Source organism: Sorex fumeus, unplaced genomic scaffold (genome assembly GCF_029834395.1).
Source record: "Sorex fumeus unplaced genomic scaffold, SorFum_2.1 ptg000047l, whole genome shotgun sequence".
Classification (NCBI taxonomy): Eukaryota; Metazoa; Chordata; class Mammalia; order Eulipotyphla; family Soricidae; genus Sorex; species Sorex fumeus.
Window position 1 is genome coordinate 47,142,413 of NW_026606104.1, and position 17,690 is coordinate 47,160,102.

General features: G+C 59.7%; 1 protein-coding gene across 1 annotated transcript in view; it reads right to left on the reverse strand.

Annotated features, from left to right (window-relative positions):
* COL16A1 (collagen type XVI alpha 1 chain) overlaps positions 1–17,690 on the reverse strand; it is a 47,625-nt gene that overhangs the window by 22,261 nt on the left and 7,674 nt on the right. Inside the window, exons 9-43 of the mRNA XM_056122695.1 lie at positions 17,461–17,514; positions 16,990–17,016; positions 16,553–16,588; positions 15,654–15,680; positions 14,407–14,469; positions 14,139–14,180; positions 14,004–14,048; positions 13,876–13,911; positions 13,562–13,624; positions 12,571–12,615; positions 12,291–12,386; positions 12,109–12,147; positions 11,374–11,418; positions 11,231–11,266; positions 10,723–10,833; positions 10,354–10,389; positions 10,150–10,185; positions 9,974–10,078; positions 9,668–9,712; positions 6,831–6,866; positions 6,701–6,745; positions 6,352–6,486; positions 5,353–5,388; positions 5,076–5,183; positions 4,689–4,811; positions 4,546–4,599; positions 4,346–4,387; positions 4,051–4,086; positions 3,898–3,951; positions 3,706–3,774; positions 2,123–2,176; positions 2,011–2,037; positions 1,541–1,600; positions 1,324–1,371; positions 1,168–1,221 (exon numbers count right to left, since the gene is read on the reverse strand). Coding sequence (XP_055978670.1) covers positions 1,168–1,221; positions 1,324–1,371; positions 1,541–1,600; positions 2,011–2,037; positions 2,123–2,176; positions 3,706–3,774; positions 3,898–3,951; positions 4,051–4,086; positions 4,346–4,387; positions 4,546–4,599; positions 4,689–4,811; positions 5,076–5,183; positions 5,353–5,388; positions 6,352–6,486; positions 6,701–6,745; positions 6,831–6,866; positions 9,668–9,712; positions 9,974–10,078; positions 10,150–10,185; positions 10,354–10,389; positions 10,723–10,833; positions 11,231–11,266; positions 11,374–11,418; positions 12,109–12,147; positions 12,291–12,386; positions 12,571–12,615; positions 13,562–13,624; positions 13,876–13,911; positions 14,004–14,048; positions 14,139–14,180; positions 14,407–14,469; positions 15,654–15,680; positions 16,553–16,588; positions 16,990–17,016; positions 17,461–17,514 — 1,968 coding nt within the window. The remainder of the gene's footprint in view (positions 1–1,167; positions 1,222–1,323; positions 1,372–1,540; positions 1,601–2,010; positions 2,038–2,122; positions 2,177–3,705; positions 3,775–3,897; positions 3,952–4,050; positions 4,087–4,345; positions 4,388–4,545; positions 4,600–4,688; positions 4,812–5,075; positions 5,184–5,352; positions 5,389–6,351; positions 6,487–6,700; positions 6,746–6,830; positions 6,867–9,667; positions 9,713–9,973; positions 10,079–10,149; positions 10,186–10,353; positions 10,390–10,722; positions 10,834–11,230; positions 11,267–11,373; positions 11,419–12,108; positions 12,148–12,290; positions 12,387–12,570; positions 12,616–13,561; positions 13,625–13,875; positions 13,912–14,003; positions 14,049–14,138; positions 14,181–14,406; positions 14,470–15,653; positions 15,681–16,552; positions 16,589–16,989; positions 17,017–17,460; positions 17,515–17,690) is intronic.

Genomic DNA, 17,690 nt, shown 5'->3' on the forward strand with positions numbered 1-17,690 from the left:
ACATAAGCTCGTATGAATGGGAGAGTAGACTTGAAACACAAGAGGTAGCGGGCTGCCTTCTCCCCACTGGGTGGGACCTTAGCCCTCACTGCTCTCTCCCTCTCATTTTGGATTCAAATGTCACCTTCTTTCCAATATTTCTCAATTATCTGCCTTGCCCCCTTCTCCATTTTCCTTTTTTTTATTTATTTGGGATGGGTCAAGGTGTTGGCTGGGGCTTAGCCCTGGCTCTGTGGTTAGGCATCACTTCTGGCAGGACTTGGGACCATGCTGGGATCAAATCTAATTTGGTGGCCTGAAAGGCAAGCTCCCTACCCACTGCACTATCTTTCTGGCCCCTTGTCTTTATTTATTTTGGTCACAGCTGATGGTGCTCAGGGGTTGCTCCAGGTGCTGGGGGAGGGTCTTTCTTGGTGGTGCTGAGGGCTCCTGCGGCCTTGGGGTCAAACCTGAGCCTTCTGTATGCAAGGCAGCCCTTTGAGGCATCTCCCCAGCTCTCCTATTTTTCTTCTTTCATTTTTATTTTTGGCCACATCCAGCAGTGCTTGAGGATCACTCCTGGGATAGTGCCGGGGATTGAACCCAGGCCTCCCCCACACAGTCTGAGCTGAGCCCTTTGAGCCGTCTCCCTGACCCACATTCTATATTTTATTTATTCGTCTTGCTTATCGTCTGCTTCTCCTACTGAAATGCCCCTTCAAGAGGGTAGAGATTTCTCATTCTTGCTCACTGCTGAATCCTCTAGCATCTAGGAAAGAGCCTAGAAAATACCAGATGTGCAAAACATTCCTTGCAGGGTCAGAGAAAGATTTCAAAGGGTGGAGCACATGCTTTGCAGGTCTGAGGCCTTTGTTTCAGCCCCTGCACCTCATGGTCCTGGAGCATTTCTGAGTGTGGCCAAAACACTGACAAAAAATACTAGTTGCTTAAACTGATGCAGGATGCTCAGTGTAAAGGGTTCTTATCTGGCCCGATGCAGGTGCCCACTGCTGCCTGAGCCCGGAGCACAGTACACCAGCACACAACAGAACATTCCTTTAAAAGGGATGGGGGGCACATAGCCCGCCCTAAGGGACAGCCCTCGTGTGAAGAAAGATACTGTCCTGGGCAGAGGAGTCCATGGTTCCCAGTGCCCCGTCCCCGACACCCCTGTCTGCTCCCCCTTACCTGCAGCCCAGGCATTCCAGGGGGGCCTGGCGGTCCAGGAATCCCCGGGGGTCCCTGGGGGAGGAAGAGAGCGTGAGATTGGCAAGCAGGCTCCGCGGGCAGGGCGGGCAAGCCTCGGTGCTGGCAGACACAAGACAGAGGAGAAAAGCGACACACCTGCGGGCCCGGCTGCCAGGAGCTGCCCGTCCAAAGTCCCGGAGCACCCTGGGTGGGAGTGGGGACCGCAAAAGAAGGGGAGAGGTTATAGGCAATGTCCACACCAAGCGGGGCTGCGTGGGGGAGCAGCTGGCCTGGGCACAAAGCCCTGCACGGTGGACACAAGACACAAGCCGGGCCTCCCCCTGGGCGGGGGCAGGCTCTCGGCATCACTTACCGGCATGCCCGAGAAGAGGTGATCTCCTCGGGAGGGGCAGGAGCACTCCCCCGGGTCACCCTGGAAGGACAAGGGCCCTGGTCAGAGGGGGGCAGGCGGAAAGAACTTCCACAAGCTGCTGACCCTGAGGCAGCATGAACCATGGAGATGGCCAGGCCTCGGCTTCCCCTGACTCTGCCCCCACACCAGACCTCTCTGAACCTCAGTCTCTTCATCTGAAAAGTGGGATCAACGCCGACCACACTGAAGGTCAGCAGAAGGAGTGGATTCATGCCAATGGGTCCTGCCACGCGGCGAGCAGGGGCCTTAGCTGTAACCACTGCTTTCCATTTCCTCATCTTCCTCCACGGGCCACAGCCCCGCTGTCCCCTTCACTGCCCTCTCACCCCATCCTCCCCAGCCCAGTCACACGGGATGCCCGGGGTGCTAGGCCATGGGGGCTGCATCTCAGCCACAGCCCTGGGACTCACCTTCTCTCCCCGGGATCCCTTTTCACCCTGTGGGGAAGAGACACAGGGGGGCGAGTGTACAGGGCACCCACAGGAGGCAGCCAAGTTGCCGTGTCCCCTCCCCTGGACTCACCGGCACCCCCCGGGCTCCGGCAAGTCCAGTCTGTCCTTGCGGCCCGGCAGGACCCTGCAGGGAGAGAGGCCGGGTCAGAAGTTGGGGCTGGACAGCAGCTAGCCACCATCCCCCACTCCACCCCTGCAGCACCCATGTCCTAGGCGAGATGGGAGAGAGGAAGAGGAGGGAGATGTATTTGCTGAGCATCTTTCTGGTATCAGAACTGGGCCCAGCACCTTTCAGAGAGGCCCCCAGGCCTGCAAGTCTCAACTGTTTTCCCAGTGGGGAAACTGAGGCCTGCAGGGATTCTGTGACTGACCCAACAGTGCAAGTGCACCCGGAGTCCCCGCTCCCCACCCTCTGGTGCCTGCTCCTAGGTGCAAGTTATCTTGATGGATTAGACAGGAGACTGGAGTTTCCACCTCAGGTGGCCTAACAGGAGTCATGGTGAGGGAGAAGGTCCCTGCCTCAGGCTTGGGGGTGTGACTGGCACCGGGAGGCCAGGAGGAAGGTGCAGGGTCCCAGCGGTCCTGGGGCATCCTGGCAGCAGTGAGGCCACCTCCTGCCCATAAGGCACCTCCAGGGCCCAGGACCCAGGCCGCCTGAGCTCAGCCCTCTACCTCTCCGAGGGGCCCAGGATGGGCCGTATGAACGGGGGCGGGGGGCATCCCTGATCCCACAGGGCTTCACCTGCCTTTGGAAAGAGCCCACGGGGGACTGAAGGCTGCAGCTGAATTTCCCCCAGGAAGCCACAAGGAGAGAAAAGGGCCCTTTCACCAGGCTCATTTCAACGTGACCGAAGCAGTCCCCCAATTATACGCTTGCCCACAGCGCGGCGGGGTCCACAGACTGGCTGAAAGGTGGCACTGCTTTGATTTAAGCTCAATTGGTACCACCGTGGAAGGTGTTAGCAGGCGCAGGTGAGTGGAAGCTGACTATGGTACAGTTCTTTGATGAAGGAAAATGAGAAAATATATTTCTTAGGACTTGATACAATTTGCTCAATAGACTCATTCTTTCAACAAGTGGTGGGACAGGAATAAAGGGGGGGGCAGGGGAGGTCTCTGAGGGAAAGGAAGTTGAAGAGCTGCCGGTTTGGATAGATCTGTGCTCTGCTGATAGGACAGCCGAAAGCCGCACGGGGCTAATTAAACTGATTAAGATGAGCACAGTGTCTGTCTGAAGGATTAACGCCTTCTGTGGCCACATGGGCAGCACAGGGGGGACATTTCCCTCGTTGTGGCTGGTTCCGCAGGGCAGCCCTGATTCAGACCACCCCTGAGGACCCTGGGTTTGGAAGGGGTTATTGGAGGGGCCTTTGGTCAGACAGACCTGTGCCCCCCTCCTCACAGCCCTGCCTGCAGTGTCCTGATTAGTGGCCTGGGATCAGGAATAGCCATTCAAGGAGCTGCTGCTCCGAGCACACCACAGGCCTCAGAAAAGAGGGTGGCTGGTGCTGTCATGGCTCGGTGTCCCCCTAGACAGGATGCTTTTACTTCTCGAAGGCAAGGCTGAGGTCCCCCCAACATGGGTCCCTGGAACACTGGGAGGGCGGGCCCACCCCCATCTTCCCAGCAGAGAGCAGGAGGGGGGAGTCTTACTGGGGGTCCTCGGACACCAGCACCTGGAGGTCCCACGGGGCCCGGGGCTCCATCTGCTCCGGGAGATCCCTGTGGGAGAGAGAGCATGGGGGAACCATGTCAGAGCGGGTTTTAGCAGCCCTGACGGCCATTATGCAGCTGCCATGGGCCCTGCACCCACTGCCAGGCGCACGGAAGTACTGCAGGGCTCACCTTGGCACCCTTGTCACCAGTGGGGCCGGGGGGTCCTCGAGGTCCTGGAAATCCCTGCAGGAGACAGCAGACTTAGTTTTTCCTCTTTGAGAAGGTTGCCCTGCCCCACTAGCCTCTGGGGCCAGGGGCCCTAGAAACAGTGGGCAGACTTACCTGCACGCCAGGCAATCCCTGGGCTCCAGGCTCCCCCTGCAAGTTAGAAAAGGCACCAGATCGCCCCCTGATACAGTCTAGGTGGGTCTCCCAGGAGACAGTGAGAGTCAGGGGCAGAGGTCAAAGCAAGTTCAGCCGCCTCAAAGGCAAAAGCAGGAGCGCTATTCCGGGCTACACCCGGACTTGGGTCCCTGAGCACGAGGCAGGGCTCTGTGATCTGGGGCAGAGAGGACTGGGATGCTGGTGAGTGGACGTGTTGAGGGTATGGGCAGGAAAGGGTGCTCTGGACACTCACCTCAGGCCCCTGGACTCCCCTCCCTGGAGGTCCAGGCTCTCCCTAAAGAAATGATCATGATCCTTGTCTGTGGGTCCCTCCTCCTCACCAGGACCCCTCCCCAGGGCTGGGATCCCTCCTCACCCCACCCTGATCTCCACTCCCCGTCCAGGCCCACTGGCCCCTGGTCCCCATACCTGCACCCTCAGACCCCCACCTACCTGCATGCCCTTCAGTCCAGGGGGCCCTTGAATGCCTGGTAGACCGGGCTGGCCCTGGAAGATGTGAGATGGTGTGTGGGTCCCAAAGGGGCAGGTGGGCCAAGTCGGGGGACGCTGGCCAGGAAGGAGTGGAGGGCACTTACCGGTTTACCAGGTCTGCCCACACCCTCTGGCCCGGGCTCCCCTCTGGGACCAGGTTTCCCAGGAAGTCCCGCCAAGTCTGTCACTGCCCCCTGCTGGCTGGAGCAGGCGGTGCAGCCCTCACCCTGGTGAGAGATGGGGCAGGTCAGAGCCTGGGAACGGGACAGGCAGCCAGGCTGAAGGAAGCTTCAAGACAGCACAAAGGGGGGTCCTGGACCCCTCTGAGACCCCGCCCCTCCGCTAGTGCCACTCCAGTCTGGGGAGTCAAAAGAGGCCCCTGACCCTCCAGGGTGGAGGCTGACATCCGTGAGGGCTCCCAGCCTGACAGACAGCAAGCACTCAGCCTGGTTTCTTTCTGCTCACATCAGGTTGCCTGACGCCCGACTGACCTTCTCTCCTTTGGGGCCCATGGGGCCGCGCACCCCTCGCTCTCCCGACAGTCCCGGCTGCCCTGCAGTTCCAGGTGTCCCCGGATCTCCAGGACTCCCAGTGTCACCCTGTTGGAAGGAGGGTTTGGGAAGGCACGGGCATCTGGGACATGCAGGCACTCAATCATCCTGCAGGGCTTGGGGCTGGGGGCTGGGTGCTGGGCAGGCAGGGAGCAGGTGCAGGGCTGAGGGAAAGGAGGTGGTGAGGGCATGCCCTGGCCCACTGGGGTTCTCTCACCTTCTGCCCCTTCAGTCCAGGCTCTCCGGCCTTGCCCTGAGGAGAGAGCATTGCTCACACCCGTTCGCCCACTGGACACCCCCAAATGCACAGCACATTATTGTACCCCAGGAACACAACCAAATGCAAAAACACAACAGCCAAAGCTCTGCCCATCTAGCAATGTGGTACTGTAAGGTGAAGGGGAACGATGGGTCAGAGTCCTGCTGGGCGACCTAGATGGAGTTCTTAACTTCCCTGCTCTTCCTTGTCTGTCAAATGGGGGTGATTAAAAGTAGCAGAGGCTGGGGCTGGGGCTAGAGCTCAAGTTAGAACATATGCGTGTCTGTGTGAGCTTCTGAGTCCCATCCCCGCAATGACTCGGACTCCCCAGCATCACTGGGTGCAGCCCCATGACCCCTGAGCACTGCTGGGCCCTGAATGGTTAGGCCCATACCGCTAGGCCTCCGACCCCAGCACTACAGGAGGTGGACCCCCCTCAAAAATGGATGATTACATGTGTGATATATAAAATGTGTGAGGGGGCTTGGGTTTAATCCCCAGACACACACACACACACACAACACATACACACACACACACACACACGCGCGCGCGCGCGCGCGCGCAGCATTGCCTCTATGCAGCGGGCGTGCATGGTGGGTCCCGCACCTGCATTCCCACTGGGGAATCAGTGTGGGGGAATCAGTGGGGCCTCTCCCGCCCCCAGAGGCAGCACCCACCTCAAATGGCACATCGTATGTCCACCCCCACCCCCACACTTCGGAAACTGGGCACAGTCTCAGAGCTCACAAAGGCCAATTTGGAATGTGCACCCCCAGGTCTGTGGGATCCCAGGCATTTATGGGATCTCCACGCCCCTTGGCAGACCAGGCGTCAGGACACAGCATTGACCCCTCACATGGCCGCCCATGTCCTGGGACTCAGGCAGGGTCCCTGCCCTTCTCCTTGAGTCCGCTGGCCCACCCCCCCCCCCCACTAAAAAGACTCGGGACTCACCTGCTTCCCTGGCAGTCCGAAGCCTGGGGGCCCAGTCTCCCCCTTCTCCCCAGGAGGGCCAGGCAGTGTCGCCGCCACCAGTCTGTCCTCAGCCAGAGACCCAGGCAGGCCCTGGCAGGGTGTGCATGACTCCCCCTGCCGAAAGAATATAGAGTTGGGGCTTCTGACCCAGAATCTGGGGCCTGATGTGGCACCTCTGTGGGATGAAGGGGAGCTCGTGAACTCCATGCCTTGGGGTTCATGGTTCCTCCCTGGCAGGGAGGCACCTGGGAAGGCCGGAAGGAGAACATGATGAACGGGGGTTCAGGAAGCCCATGCCGGCTGCAGGTGGACACTGCTCCCAACTCACCTTCTCTCCTTTGGTGCCAGCTGGTCCCACTGGCCCTGGTGGTCCCTACATGATTAAAAAGCCACATTTGAGGCAAAAGGGGACCCCCAGCGCCTCCGACCCCAGGGCTGCTGCCTTTCTCCACACTTACCGGACTGCCTGCGGGTCCTGCCACCCCGAAATTACCCTGAGAGTAAAATAGAGTAGGGTCAGAGAGGGCAGCAGGGAGCTCTACATCAACCCAGCCCCAAAGCAGCCCCTTCAGACCTCAAGGTTCCCCCCCCCACACTTCCTGGTAAGGGAAACTGAGGACCAGGGGAGAGGGTGTCCCTGGGGAAGCCTGGGGTTGACCTCTCTCACAGACTCCAGCCCCACTCGCAGTCCTGACCCTGCCCTCGGTGCTCATGTCTTCATTGATCCAACTGCTCATTGGGCAAGTGCTGGGATGCAGCTGTGAGCAGCGCAGACCAACATGCTGTGTGGCGCTCACAGGCTCGTGCAGGGCAATATGAGCTTTGAAGGGGGGGGGGTGTGGTTCATGCGGTAGAGCACAGGTCTCCCACTGCTGGTGGGAGTGTGGACCGGTCCAGCCTTTGTGTTAAACAACATGGACAGTCCTCAAAAATAAGTAAATAAATAAACTAGGAATTGAGCTTCAATGCGCCTCAGCAATACTGTTCCTGGGATTATACCCCAGGAGCCCAGAAACACCCTGCAGAGAAGGCACCCTCATGCCTGTGTTTATTACAGTGCTGTGCACAGTAGCCAGGCTCGATCGATCCCTGGTACCTACAAAGGGGGGAAATACTATCTATCTATCTATCTATCTATCTATCATCTATAATACATTTGTGTATGTAGATATATGTGAATGCTAGGAAGGAAATAAGGAGATGAGACACGTGAGGGAGGTCATTTTAGAGAGGGTGGTCACAGACGCATCAATTACGATGACTATCATCACAAAGATGAGAATAATGAAAGAATGGTGAGAGGAGAGAGAAAAGAGGCTGGAGACACTGAGAGCCAGAAATACAAAACCCAAGAGGTGGTGGGCCCCATGTTGGCATTTTCTGGAAGGGGAAGATGAATGGAAGATGAGCCCTGCAGCCTGGGGGAGAAGCAGGCGGGCCGGAAAGACAGGAGGCGGCCAGCCGGGCTTTGAGTCTCGCTGGGCACAGCAGGCCTCTGGTACAAAGTCAGTCTCAAGGATTTTAAGTAGGGAAATGAGGGCGCTGAGGTCTTTGTCAGAAGACCACTTGGCTGCTGGAAGAAATGGCTTCTTGAGGAGCCATGGGGAGCCCGCCAGCATCCTCCTGAGGGGAGGGACCTTGGGCTCCGACTGGTGGGAGGTTGAGGGAAGCGGCAGAGTTGAGAGGTGGAGCTGCAGATGGAGGAGAGGAAGGAGAGAAGCAGGGGGACCGGGAGGGTGCCCTGAAGTGTGGGGCTCCAGGAGCTGGAGGTGAGCCAACCACTGAGTTGAGGAGCCTGGGAGAAAAGTCAGGGGTAGGCGGCAGGCAGGGAAAGGACAGGTGCACTTGGCCCAGGAGAGCTGGGAATGGACAGGGAACTTGGTGGGGCTCACACCTGAGTTCAGGGACACCCAGAGACCTCAGGGGAAAAAAACTGCATCCTAAGCTCACCACTGTCACCTGTCCCCAGTGCAATCCTCAGTACAAAGGGGGACAGGGCGTTGGACAGAGTGAGCGGGCTGAGGAGGGAGGAAGCCAGGGGCTACCCAGACATGATCCCCGTCAAATCTCTCCCTTTTCCCCACAGGCTTCGGGCCACGTGCTTAGCCTGTTTGGGCCTCCACTTTCCACCTGTGAAATGGGGGAGAAGGGAGCTCCTACCACTTAAAGTTGAGGAGGAGGATGTGGGCTAAGACAGGGCAAGCCCGGGAATCCCACTGGCACACGGGAAGTAGCAAGGATGCACTCTGCTAGGAGGAACCCGGGCCGCCGGCCTCTTGCTTGTTCTAGCAGGTCGGGAAGGAAGACACAGCACGGAGGTGCCTCTGGGAGAGCCTCGAGCTCTTCGATACCCATCCCAGATGTCGGGCGGTCACACAGCAATGCTGGTTCTGTTGTGCTTCTTTTTATTTTTATTATTATTATTATTATTATTAGTGGGGCTGGAGCGATAGTACAGCGGTAGGACATCTGCCTTACAAGCGGCCAACATGGCCGACCTGAGTTCGATTCCTCCGCCCCTCTCGGAGAGCCCGGCAAGCTACCGAGAGTATCTCGCCCACACGGCAGAGCCTGGCAAGCTCCCCGTGATGTATTTGATATGCCAAATACAGTAACAAGTCTCATGATGGAGACGTTACTGGGCCCACTTGAGCAAATCGATGAACAACGGGAGGACCCTACTTAGTAATTATTATTAGTGAAACACCATGAGGTACAGTTGTTGACTCACAAACTTTCGTGCTTGGGTTTCAGTTGTACAATGATTGAGTACCCATCCCTCCACCAGTGCCCATTCTCCACCACCAATGATCCCAGTAGCCCTCCCACCCCCCATCCCACCCCACCTCCGTGGCAGGGAATTCCTTTTGCTCTCTCTTTCCTTTAGGGTGTTGTGGTTTGCAATAGAGGTATTGAGTGGCCATCGTTTTCCGTCCATAGTCTACTTTCAGCACGCATCTCCCATCCCAAGTGAATCCTCCAAACATCCTTTACTTGGTGTTCCCTTCTCTATTTGAGCTGCCTTTTCCCCCAGCATGTGCCGCCGGCTTTCCAAGCCGTGGAGCAGACCTCCTGGTACTTATCTCAACTATTCTTGGGTGTTCGACTCCCATTCTGTTACTTTATATTGCCCAGATGAGTGCAGTCTTTCTATGTCTGTCCCTCTCTTTCTGACTCGTTTCACTTTCTGCTGTGCTGCTAAAGTGCCATCCCTCATCCCTAGGGTCCCAGTTCCTGCTCAGGTGCCCTTACCCCCCTCCTCTTCGCCCAGAAACCCTCATGTCCCAAGTCTCACCTTCTCTCCTTTCAGCCCCGTTGGCCCTGGAGCCCCAACTTTTCCCTGAAAAATAAAGTCATATTCACAGGCTCTCCCCACACAGACCCCTCCCAGAGTCCACCAGGAAGAGGGGCTAGTTCTCTGAACCCCACAGCCTTGCTGCCCTCTGCATGGTTATGTGTCACACGCCACGAATCTGCTGGCATGGAGAAGGGGGTCCGGGGGCCAGTGAGCTGGGGCAGAGTGAGATGGAGGAGAGAGCAGCTGTAGGCCGGACCCCGAGGAACGCAGGGATGAGGAGCTGGGGCGGAAGGAGACACTCACCGGAAGGCCGGGCAGACCCGGGCCAGGGGACCCCGCTCCTTCCTTAAGCCCTGTGAGCAGCCCATGGGCCTCCAGCGCTGGGACACAGGACAAGCAAGGTTCCCCCTGGGGGGAGAGAGAACGGGTGAGAGGGGGTCCCGGGGAAGGGGGACAGCAGGACACTGGCCCTCCCTTACCTTCTCTCCTTTGAGGCCCTGGATGCCGGGGTCTCCCTGCAGGAAGAAAAGGTTCACAGGCTGAGAAGAGACACAGGCGACCCCAACTACCTACAAGGGTGTCTTACCCCACATGCCCTTTGCTCCCCCTCCCGGGGTATCCTGGGGTCCAATCACAGAATGGACAGAGGGTGAAGCGGCCCACCAGGCAGCTCTGACACGCACCCGATCTCCCTTTCGACCAACAGCTCCAAGGCTCTCCTGTAAGAAAGGGTGGGTGAGGCCCTGGAGTCGGGGACCCAGACCCCATCCAGACTCCCATCCTCCCATCCTCACTCCCGCGGTAGGGATGCCACTCACTAAAAGAGTTGGCTCCACCCCAACCTGCCCAAAAGGCATCCTGGAGTCTCAAGTGCTCTGTGAGGTTGCCATGGAGACAGGGTGGCCTTCTAGCCAGTTCTGAACTCTATGGTTCACTCCTGACCCAGCATGCTAAGCCCAAGACCCTCTCTATGGCCACACAAGGAAGTCCAGTCCTTTTGCCCAGCAACTCTCCCTGGCCACGTGCCCTCAGGAGCCCCTCTGGGCACTCACCCCGGCTGGTGCAGGATCGCCTGGTTCCCCCTTGGGCCCAGGCTTTCCGGGAAGCCCCACGAAGTTCTGGAACCCTTCAGGCAGCGTGGGGCACACCTCGCAGGGGTCCCCCTAGCAGAGGGAGAGACCATGGGGGCACAGATGGAGCAGAGACGCAGGCGGAGACCCTCCTGTCCCCTAGCTCTAGACACTGAGCGGGCCAGTGCCCAGCCCACATCTCGGTGGAGGATTCCATCCTGCTGACTCATTCAGGACCGCTCCTGACAGCGGGAAACTCCATCCGTACCAGGAGTCCCTAGGAGCCTGGTTTCTCGCTGCAGAAACTCTGGCGGAGACTCTGTGAATCCATAAATCATGTTGGGGGGGGGGGGGTGCTCGGGGAGGCCAATCCCGGCCAACTCCCCACCAGACCACTTAGGGACAGAGAAGGGACAGGAGGGCCCCCGGAGGCCCAGGACACCTACACAGAGAGGTTCCCATGCCCCCCTCACCCCACCACAAAACTCACCTTCTCCCCCTTCAGCCCGGGCACCCCTGGCTTCCCCTGTTGGAGAAGAAGCGGTGCTAAGGAGAGGCCTGAGCCTCCATCAGCTCTGGGTAGTCTATGCAGAGAGTCCCCCGCACCCCCTCCATGGAGTTGGGGTCACTCACAGGCTTCCCACCAGGCCCTTCCTTTCCCGGTGTCCCGGAGCTGCCCTGTGGAGGGAGAGGGGGTTACTGGGAGGTGCATCAGTGGCAGTGCCCTGCCTCACCGAGCCGTCCTGCCCCACCCAGAAGGGCAGGCCTGTCTCGCTCAGTCTCTCAGTATCGGGTCCACAGACTTCCCCCACAGCCTATCCTTGCCCACGCCTGGGCCGGGTCACCTGATCACAAAAGAAGGAGAACCCGAGGCCTCTGCAGTCCCTTCCCTGAGCAAGAGGAAGCCAGAGGCCCCAGAATCAGCAGCAGAGGCATTTCCAGGACCTGCTTCACCAGGCTCCAAAAATGAGCGGTGCCAGCTAAGGCCACTCTCTGGTTCCTCCAAGACTCAGATCTGTCCGTGCCCAGGCCTGGCACCCACGCTAAGGCTCCCACGTCTGCCACGGGATGGGCCACAGCACCACCCCCAGCACCATCCCACAGTACAACCTCAAAGCAGCACCCCACAGTACAACCCCGCAGATCACCCCAGAGTACAACCCCAAAGCAACAGCCCACAGTACAACCCCAAAGCAATACCCCATAGCAACACCCCACAGAGCCACTCCACAGCAGCCTAACTGGGCCCAGGCAAATATCGTCTCCCTCTTCCCGACCTGTACCTGCTGCCCAATCCTCACCCTCTCTCCTCCCACGAGCAGGGAGCCCCTTCCTTCCCGCCCATCCTACACTCCTGCCAGTGCTTACCTTGTCTCCTTTGGGGCCGGGAGGGCCACCAGGGTCCCCCTGAGGGCAGAAATAGGGTCAGGAGGAGGCTTCCCATGGTCTCAAGATGGAGCTGGATGTGCTCTCACCCCACCCCACCCCAGCAGGACCCCCACCCTGAGCCTCAGCTCAGCTCTTGGTGCAGAAGGGACGGGGGTACTCACCGGGGTCCCAGGAAGTCCTATTCCAGGGGGCCCAGGGAGGCCGGGGGGGCCAGGCTCTCCTGCCAGCCCCTCAGGCCCAAGAAAGCCGGGGTCTCCCTGTTGGGATGGGGGTGGGCGTCAAAGAGCTGCTGCTTCACCCCCTCACCCCCACAGACACCCCAGCTCACCCTCAGACACTCCAACTCACCCACTCTCCTCCCACAGAAACCCCAGCTCACCCACTCTCCTCCCCACCTACACCCCAGCTCACCTCCTCTCCCCCACAGACACCCCAGCTTACCTTCTGCCCCTTGGGCCCCATGATGCAGATCTCTCCTGGCCGGCCCTGGAAGGTGTAGATATAGGAAGGGCCTAAGGCCTGGCTGCCCCTGGCTGCAGCCCCCACTGGGGCAGGCCAGTACCCACCTGCCCACCCTCACTGCCCGACAGAGCCAGACTCCAGCCACCAAACATCAGCCTAGGAACCTGGGGTCTTTTCTGCCCTCCCCCACACCTCCCCTCCCGTCCCCCTGAGTCTTCTGAGGGTCACATCCCAGCATTCAAGATCCTAGGCAGGGGCTCACCGAGGGAGGGAGTAGAGGGCCACTGGAGGAAGGCGGGAAGGGGAGAAGAGGGGTCATGGGGGAAAGGGTTGGGGGTCCAGGGGGGAAGTGAGGACATGGGGGGCCTTATCAGAACCATATCGTGGGGGTCACGGTGAATATGAAGGGGGTCACGATGAGGATGTGGGGGTCATAGTGGGGAAGTGGGGGTCATAGTAGAGACCTGGGGGTCACAGTGGGCATGGGGGGACAAGGGGATCACGGTGGGGGGTGGGGTTCACTGTGGGGATGTGGAGGTCATAGGGGTTTATCGGGGTCATGGGAGGATGTGGAGGGTCACAGGGGGAGTGGGGAGGTGGGGAGGTAGAGATCACGGTGGGACCCTGGGGGTCACAGTGGGGATGTGGGGGTCATGGTGGGGGAATGGGGAATCACGGTAGAGAGGGGGAGGCCACAGTGGGGAGGTAGGTTTCATTGTGGGGATATGGGGGTCACAGGGGAGGTGTGGGCCATGGGGTAATGTGGGGTCACAGTGGGATGCGGGATCATGGTGGGATGCGGGGTCACAGTGGGATGTGGGTTCACAGTGGGGATATGGGTTCCCAGTGGGATGTGGGATCACAGTGGGATGCGGGATCACAGTGGGGATGTGGGTTCACAGTGGGATGTTGGGTCACGGTGGGGATGTGGGGTCATGGTGGGGATGGGTGGTGAGGCCCATGCACTCACATCTCGGCCTGGCTTTCCGGGTGAGCCTTTGATGCCGCCGGCCCCCATCTCGCCTTTCTGGCCCTGGGGGAGGAAGAGGTGAGTGATGGGACACCTGCCCCCCAGACCCGTGGTCTCCATCACCCAGTGACACAAATGGTGGCAGGAAGAGATTCAAGCCGCCAGGGCTACGCCGCTCCAGGCAGGCAGGAATGGAGGGTTGAGAAGACTGTCCACTCTGTGTCCACCCCCACTGAGGGTTTCCCCGGCTGGTCTGCAGGACCCCAGAGCTCCCCTCCACCCACCAGCCGACCCTCCACCTCCAGTCCCGTTACCTTCTGACCCGTGGAGCCCGGGAGTCCGGAGGGGCCCTAAGGCAAGGGCAGGACACAATGAAGGGGTGAGGGGAGGAAGGGGAGTGGGACCAGACCCCCACACGGCCACCGCCCTGCACTGCACTTACCATTGCTCCCACCTGCCCCTTCTCTCCCTTGGGACCTTCTGCGCACTGAGTGAGGAGACAGGCAGATGGGAAGTCGGAGCAGGCCGGGTAGCCCTTCCCCAGGGCTGTCCCTGCCCTTCCTGCAGAGGCTCTTACCTGGAGTGGCGCATCCAGGGAAGTTCGAACACAGTCACTGCCCTGAACGGGGGGACAAGAGTGACAGGCACGTGTTAGGAGTCCTGGAGTCCCACGTGTCCCCGATAAAAGGAGTTTCCACATATAACCCACCGGAGAGACCTCAGACCCTACTCCCCCCCTGCCTGTGGGCCAGGCTGCAGATTTGGGGCTGAGAGGACGGGGTTGACCCCCCAGCCCACCCCAGGGTATGGAGGAGAGACCTCAGGGGGTGGGGTGCAGCACTTACCCGGGCTCCCTTCTCTCCCTTGAGGCCTGAGGGGCCTGGTAGGCCCCTCTCACCTTTCCCGCCCTGCGCAGGAGACCAAGAGATGGGGGTTGGGAACGGAGAGCAAAGGGGAGCCCTGAGGAAGGGCTCCCCAAGCTAGTGCTCGGCGTGTCTGCAGAGGGAATCCACAGGTGTCCGCAGCCCTCCCACCCCACAGGCCCTATTTGGCAACTGGCTGGTCAGGGGAGGGTAGCTTTGCCCCCCACCTCCCCCAGCATGCCAGTCAGGGGCGCATGGGCACACAGGAGAAGGTGGAAGTGGCCCCCTGACTCAGGGTGAGTCATGTGGCCTCTGAGCTCTGAAAGCGTTTCCTCCAACAGTAAAATGAGGTTCCTGTCAGCACCAACCTCACAAAACGGTAGTTAGGAAGAAATGGGATGCTACGGGCAGAGTGTGGACACAGAGATGGGCACAGAGCCGGGAACAGAGTTGGGCACAGAGCCAGGCACAGAGGTCGGTACAGAGCTGGGCACAGGGGCTGGAGTGATAGCACAGAGGGTAGGGCGTTTGCCTTGCACGCACCCGACCCGGGTTCGAATCCCAGCATCCCATATGGTCCCCTGAGCACTGACTGCCAGGAGTAATTCCTGAGTGCAAAGCCAGGAGTAACCCCTGAGTACCTCCAGGTATGACCCAAAAAGAAAAAAAACAAAGCCGAGCACAGAGCTGGGTACAGATCTGGGCATAGAGCCGGGCACAGATCCGGGTATGGAGCCGGGCACAGCTGGGCACAGAGCCAGGTACAGATTTGGGCACAGAGGAGTCGGGCACAGAGTCAGGCACAGAGTTGGGTACTGTCAACGTTCATGGGAAAGCTCCACCTCTGCCTGTCATAGACAGGCCCTTCATGTATGGGCTCTGATGTAGCTGTCAGGCTGCTGTGTGTGAGTTTACACACACACACACACACACACATGCAATGAGCACACACATGCAGTGTGTCCCAGAGATGTGGGTGGTGACATATACACCCACTGACACACTCATACCTGCGGTCATGGCTGGGCCCCAGCTTCCCCTGAGGTGTTGGAGGGGGCTGGGGTCGTAGTGGGCACCCTGGCTCAGGCCTGGCCTGGTAGGGCTTTGGGAAAGGCAGCGAAACATTCTCTTATACACACAGCCCCCTTCTTCTCCTGCACACACAGCATCTGCTGTGAGGTGGGCTGGGCCACCAGGAAGGGCCGAGTGTCTTGTTCTCCACCACTTACCTTCGGGCCAGAGGGACCAACTGTGACCTGAGAGGAAAAGAAGAGAGCATTATACCCCAGGAAGAGAGAGAGAACAGCAGGGGCCAGAGAGGGCGAGGATGTTGCCAGGATCACACAGCGGGTGGCTGGACTAACTGTCCATCCCTGCCTGCCTCCTGGGAGAAGCAGCATGCCTCCTGAGGCTGTCAGCCTCCCTTCCCCGCCCTCCCGCCCCCCAGACCCACCTTCGCTAACCTGCCTGCTTTGGGCTAGCTCCACCCCCAGCTGCAAGCCTATCAGGGCTGCTCGGTTACCATGGTAACTGCTGTGCATCTGGGGACCCTCAGTGTCACCAGATTTCATAGGAAGATTGGGCAGAGAGAGGTACAGACACAGAGGGGGGTGGACCTCCTGATGCCCCCACCACGGGGCTTAGTTTCTTGAGGATGAAAGCAGGTCATGAAAAGTAACGGATGCCCACAAAAGAGGCAGAGCTGGGGGCCAGCTGGGCTTGCACTGATTCCTCTCCCGTGTCCTTCTGGACCCCAGAAGAAGGCTGGACCAGGGCCAGGGCAGAGGGGGGCTGGCCCACATGTGTGTTGGGGGCCAGAGTGGGCTCTCATCAGCCTCAGCCGGTCCTGGCCCTCCCTCGGGCCTACAGGTCAGGAAAACCTTGAGGCCCGTGGGCTGCCAAGCTGGGCTGGGCATCAGGGGCCTCATCTGACCAGCCACCCACCAGGCCCCGGCCCACAGGGTGGGGGGGCTCGGAAGCATGCGGTGGGGGTCAAGCTCAGCTCTGGGGGATGGGCTGGAGGGGGAATGAAAGGATACAAAGACCCCCTTGTCCTCCAGCAGGAAGCTGCCACAGACCTCATGGCCACGCCCCTTCCCAGCCCCGTGCACGCTGTTCACTCACTCACATTGCTCTCCCGGGCACCCAGCACACAGGGTGGGCACTGAAAAGGAGAAACAAGCCAGACAGAAGTTTCCAGGAGCTGCCTTCCCGCCCCCTCACGCTCCCCCAGTCATGCTCCAGGCCAGGGTGGGAGGTGAGTGGAAGGACAGAATTCCTCTCCATCAAGCCTCCTCCATCCCCAAAGCCACCAGCTCAGAGAGAGAAGGCAGCAGGCCGGGGTCACACAGCAGTCCGACAGAGTGAGACCCGAACCTGGGTTGCACGGTGCCGCTAGTGCCCACCTGTGCTCAGGAGAGACAGCGGCACCAGCTCAGACCCCAAGGAACTCTGGTGTCACCCTACACCCCCACACCCAGGCTCCACCACCCCAAGCCTTGTCCAAAGGGTGGGTGCTGGCCCTCCTCAGCTGAGTCTTTTTGCCAGTCCAAGGGGGAGACTTACCTCACTGGCCGCTGCCTCCTGCTGGGCCTGGGAGGAAGGACATGGGGATGGGCTGGGAACAGGACATTCCAACAGCCCTCCCCGAGACACCCAGGAATGAGGGTTCCAGCCCCGTGTTTCTCAGCCAGGGCACAGACCCTGCTGTGGGCCCCTAGGAAACCCCAATGGGGCCACAGCTGGAAATCACATAATTGGGGACTGTAGCATGAGATCTGGGAAGCAACAAGTAGGATGGGGAAGTACAGGAAGGACCAAGGCCAGGGGACCACCACGGGAGCAAGGCATCAGAGTGTGCCACTATGTCTGTCTGCCCCTAACACTCCCTTCTCTGCGCTGGCGCCCACATATCCAGGGGTGCTGACCAGGAGCGGGCAGGGAGAGCGTGGGAAGAAAGCATCTCACTGGCGGTGTAAGGAGCACAGAGGGCAGGTGGAGGGCACAGCAGGCTCGTCGCCTACCCTCCAGATCTACCTTCGTCCCCCATTCTGCCTTCTGGCTGATCCTGCTCGCCAGCTGTGTGTCCACCTGGGCAGAGAGAGAAAAAAGGGGATTCTTGGGCAGGGGACAGTTCTGGGCCTGTGCTGGGATGAGGCGTCCGGGCAGAGGTGTGGACTCATGTCCTTCTCAGCCTGACAGCTGGCAGTCCCAGGCCATCAACGACTCCGTGGGCCCCTGGCACACAGGTTCCTCCTCCCCCTACC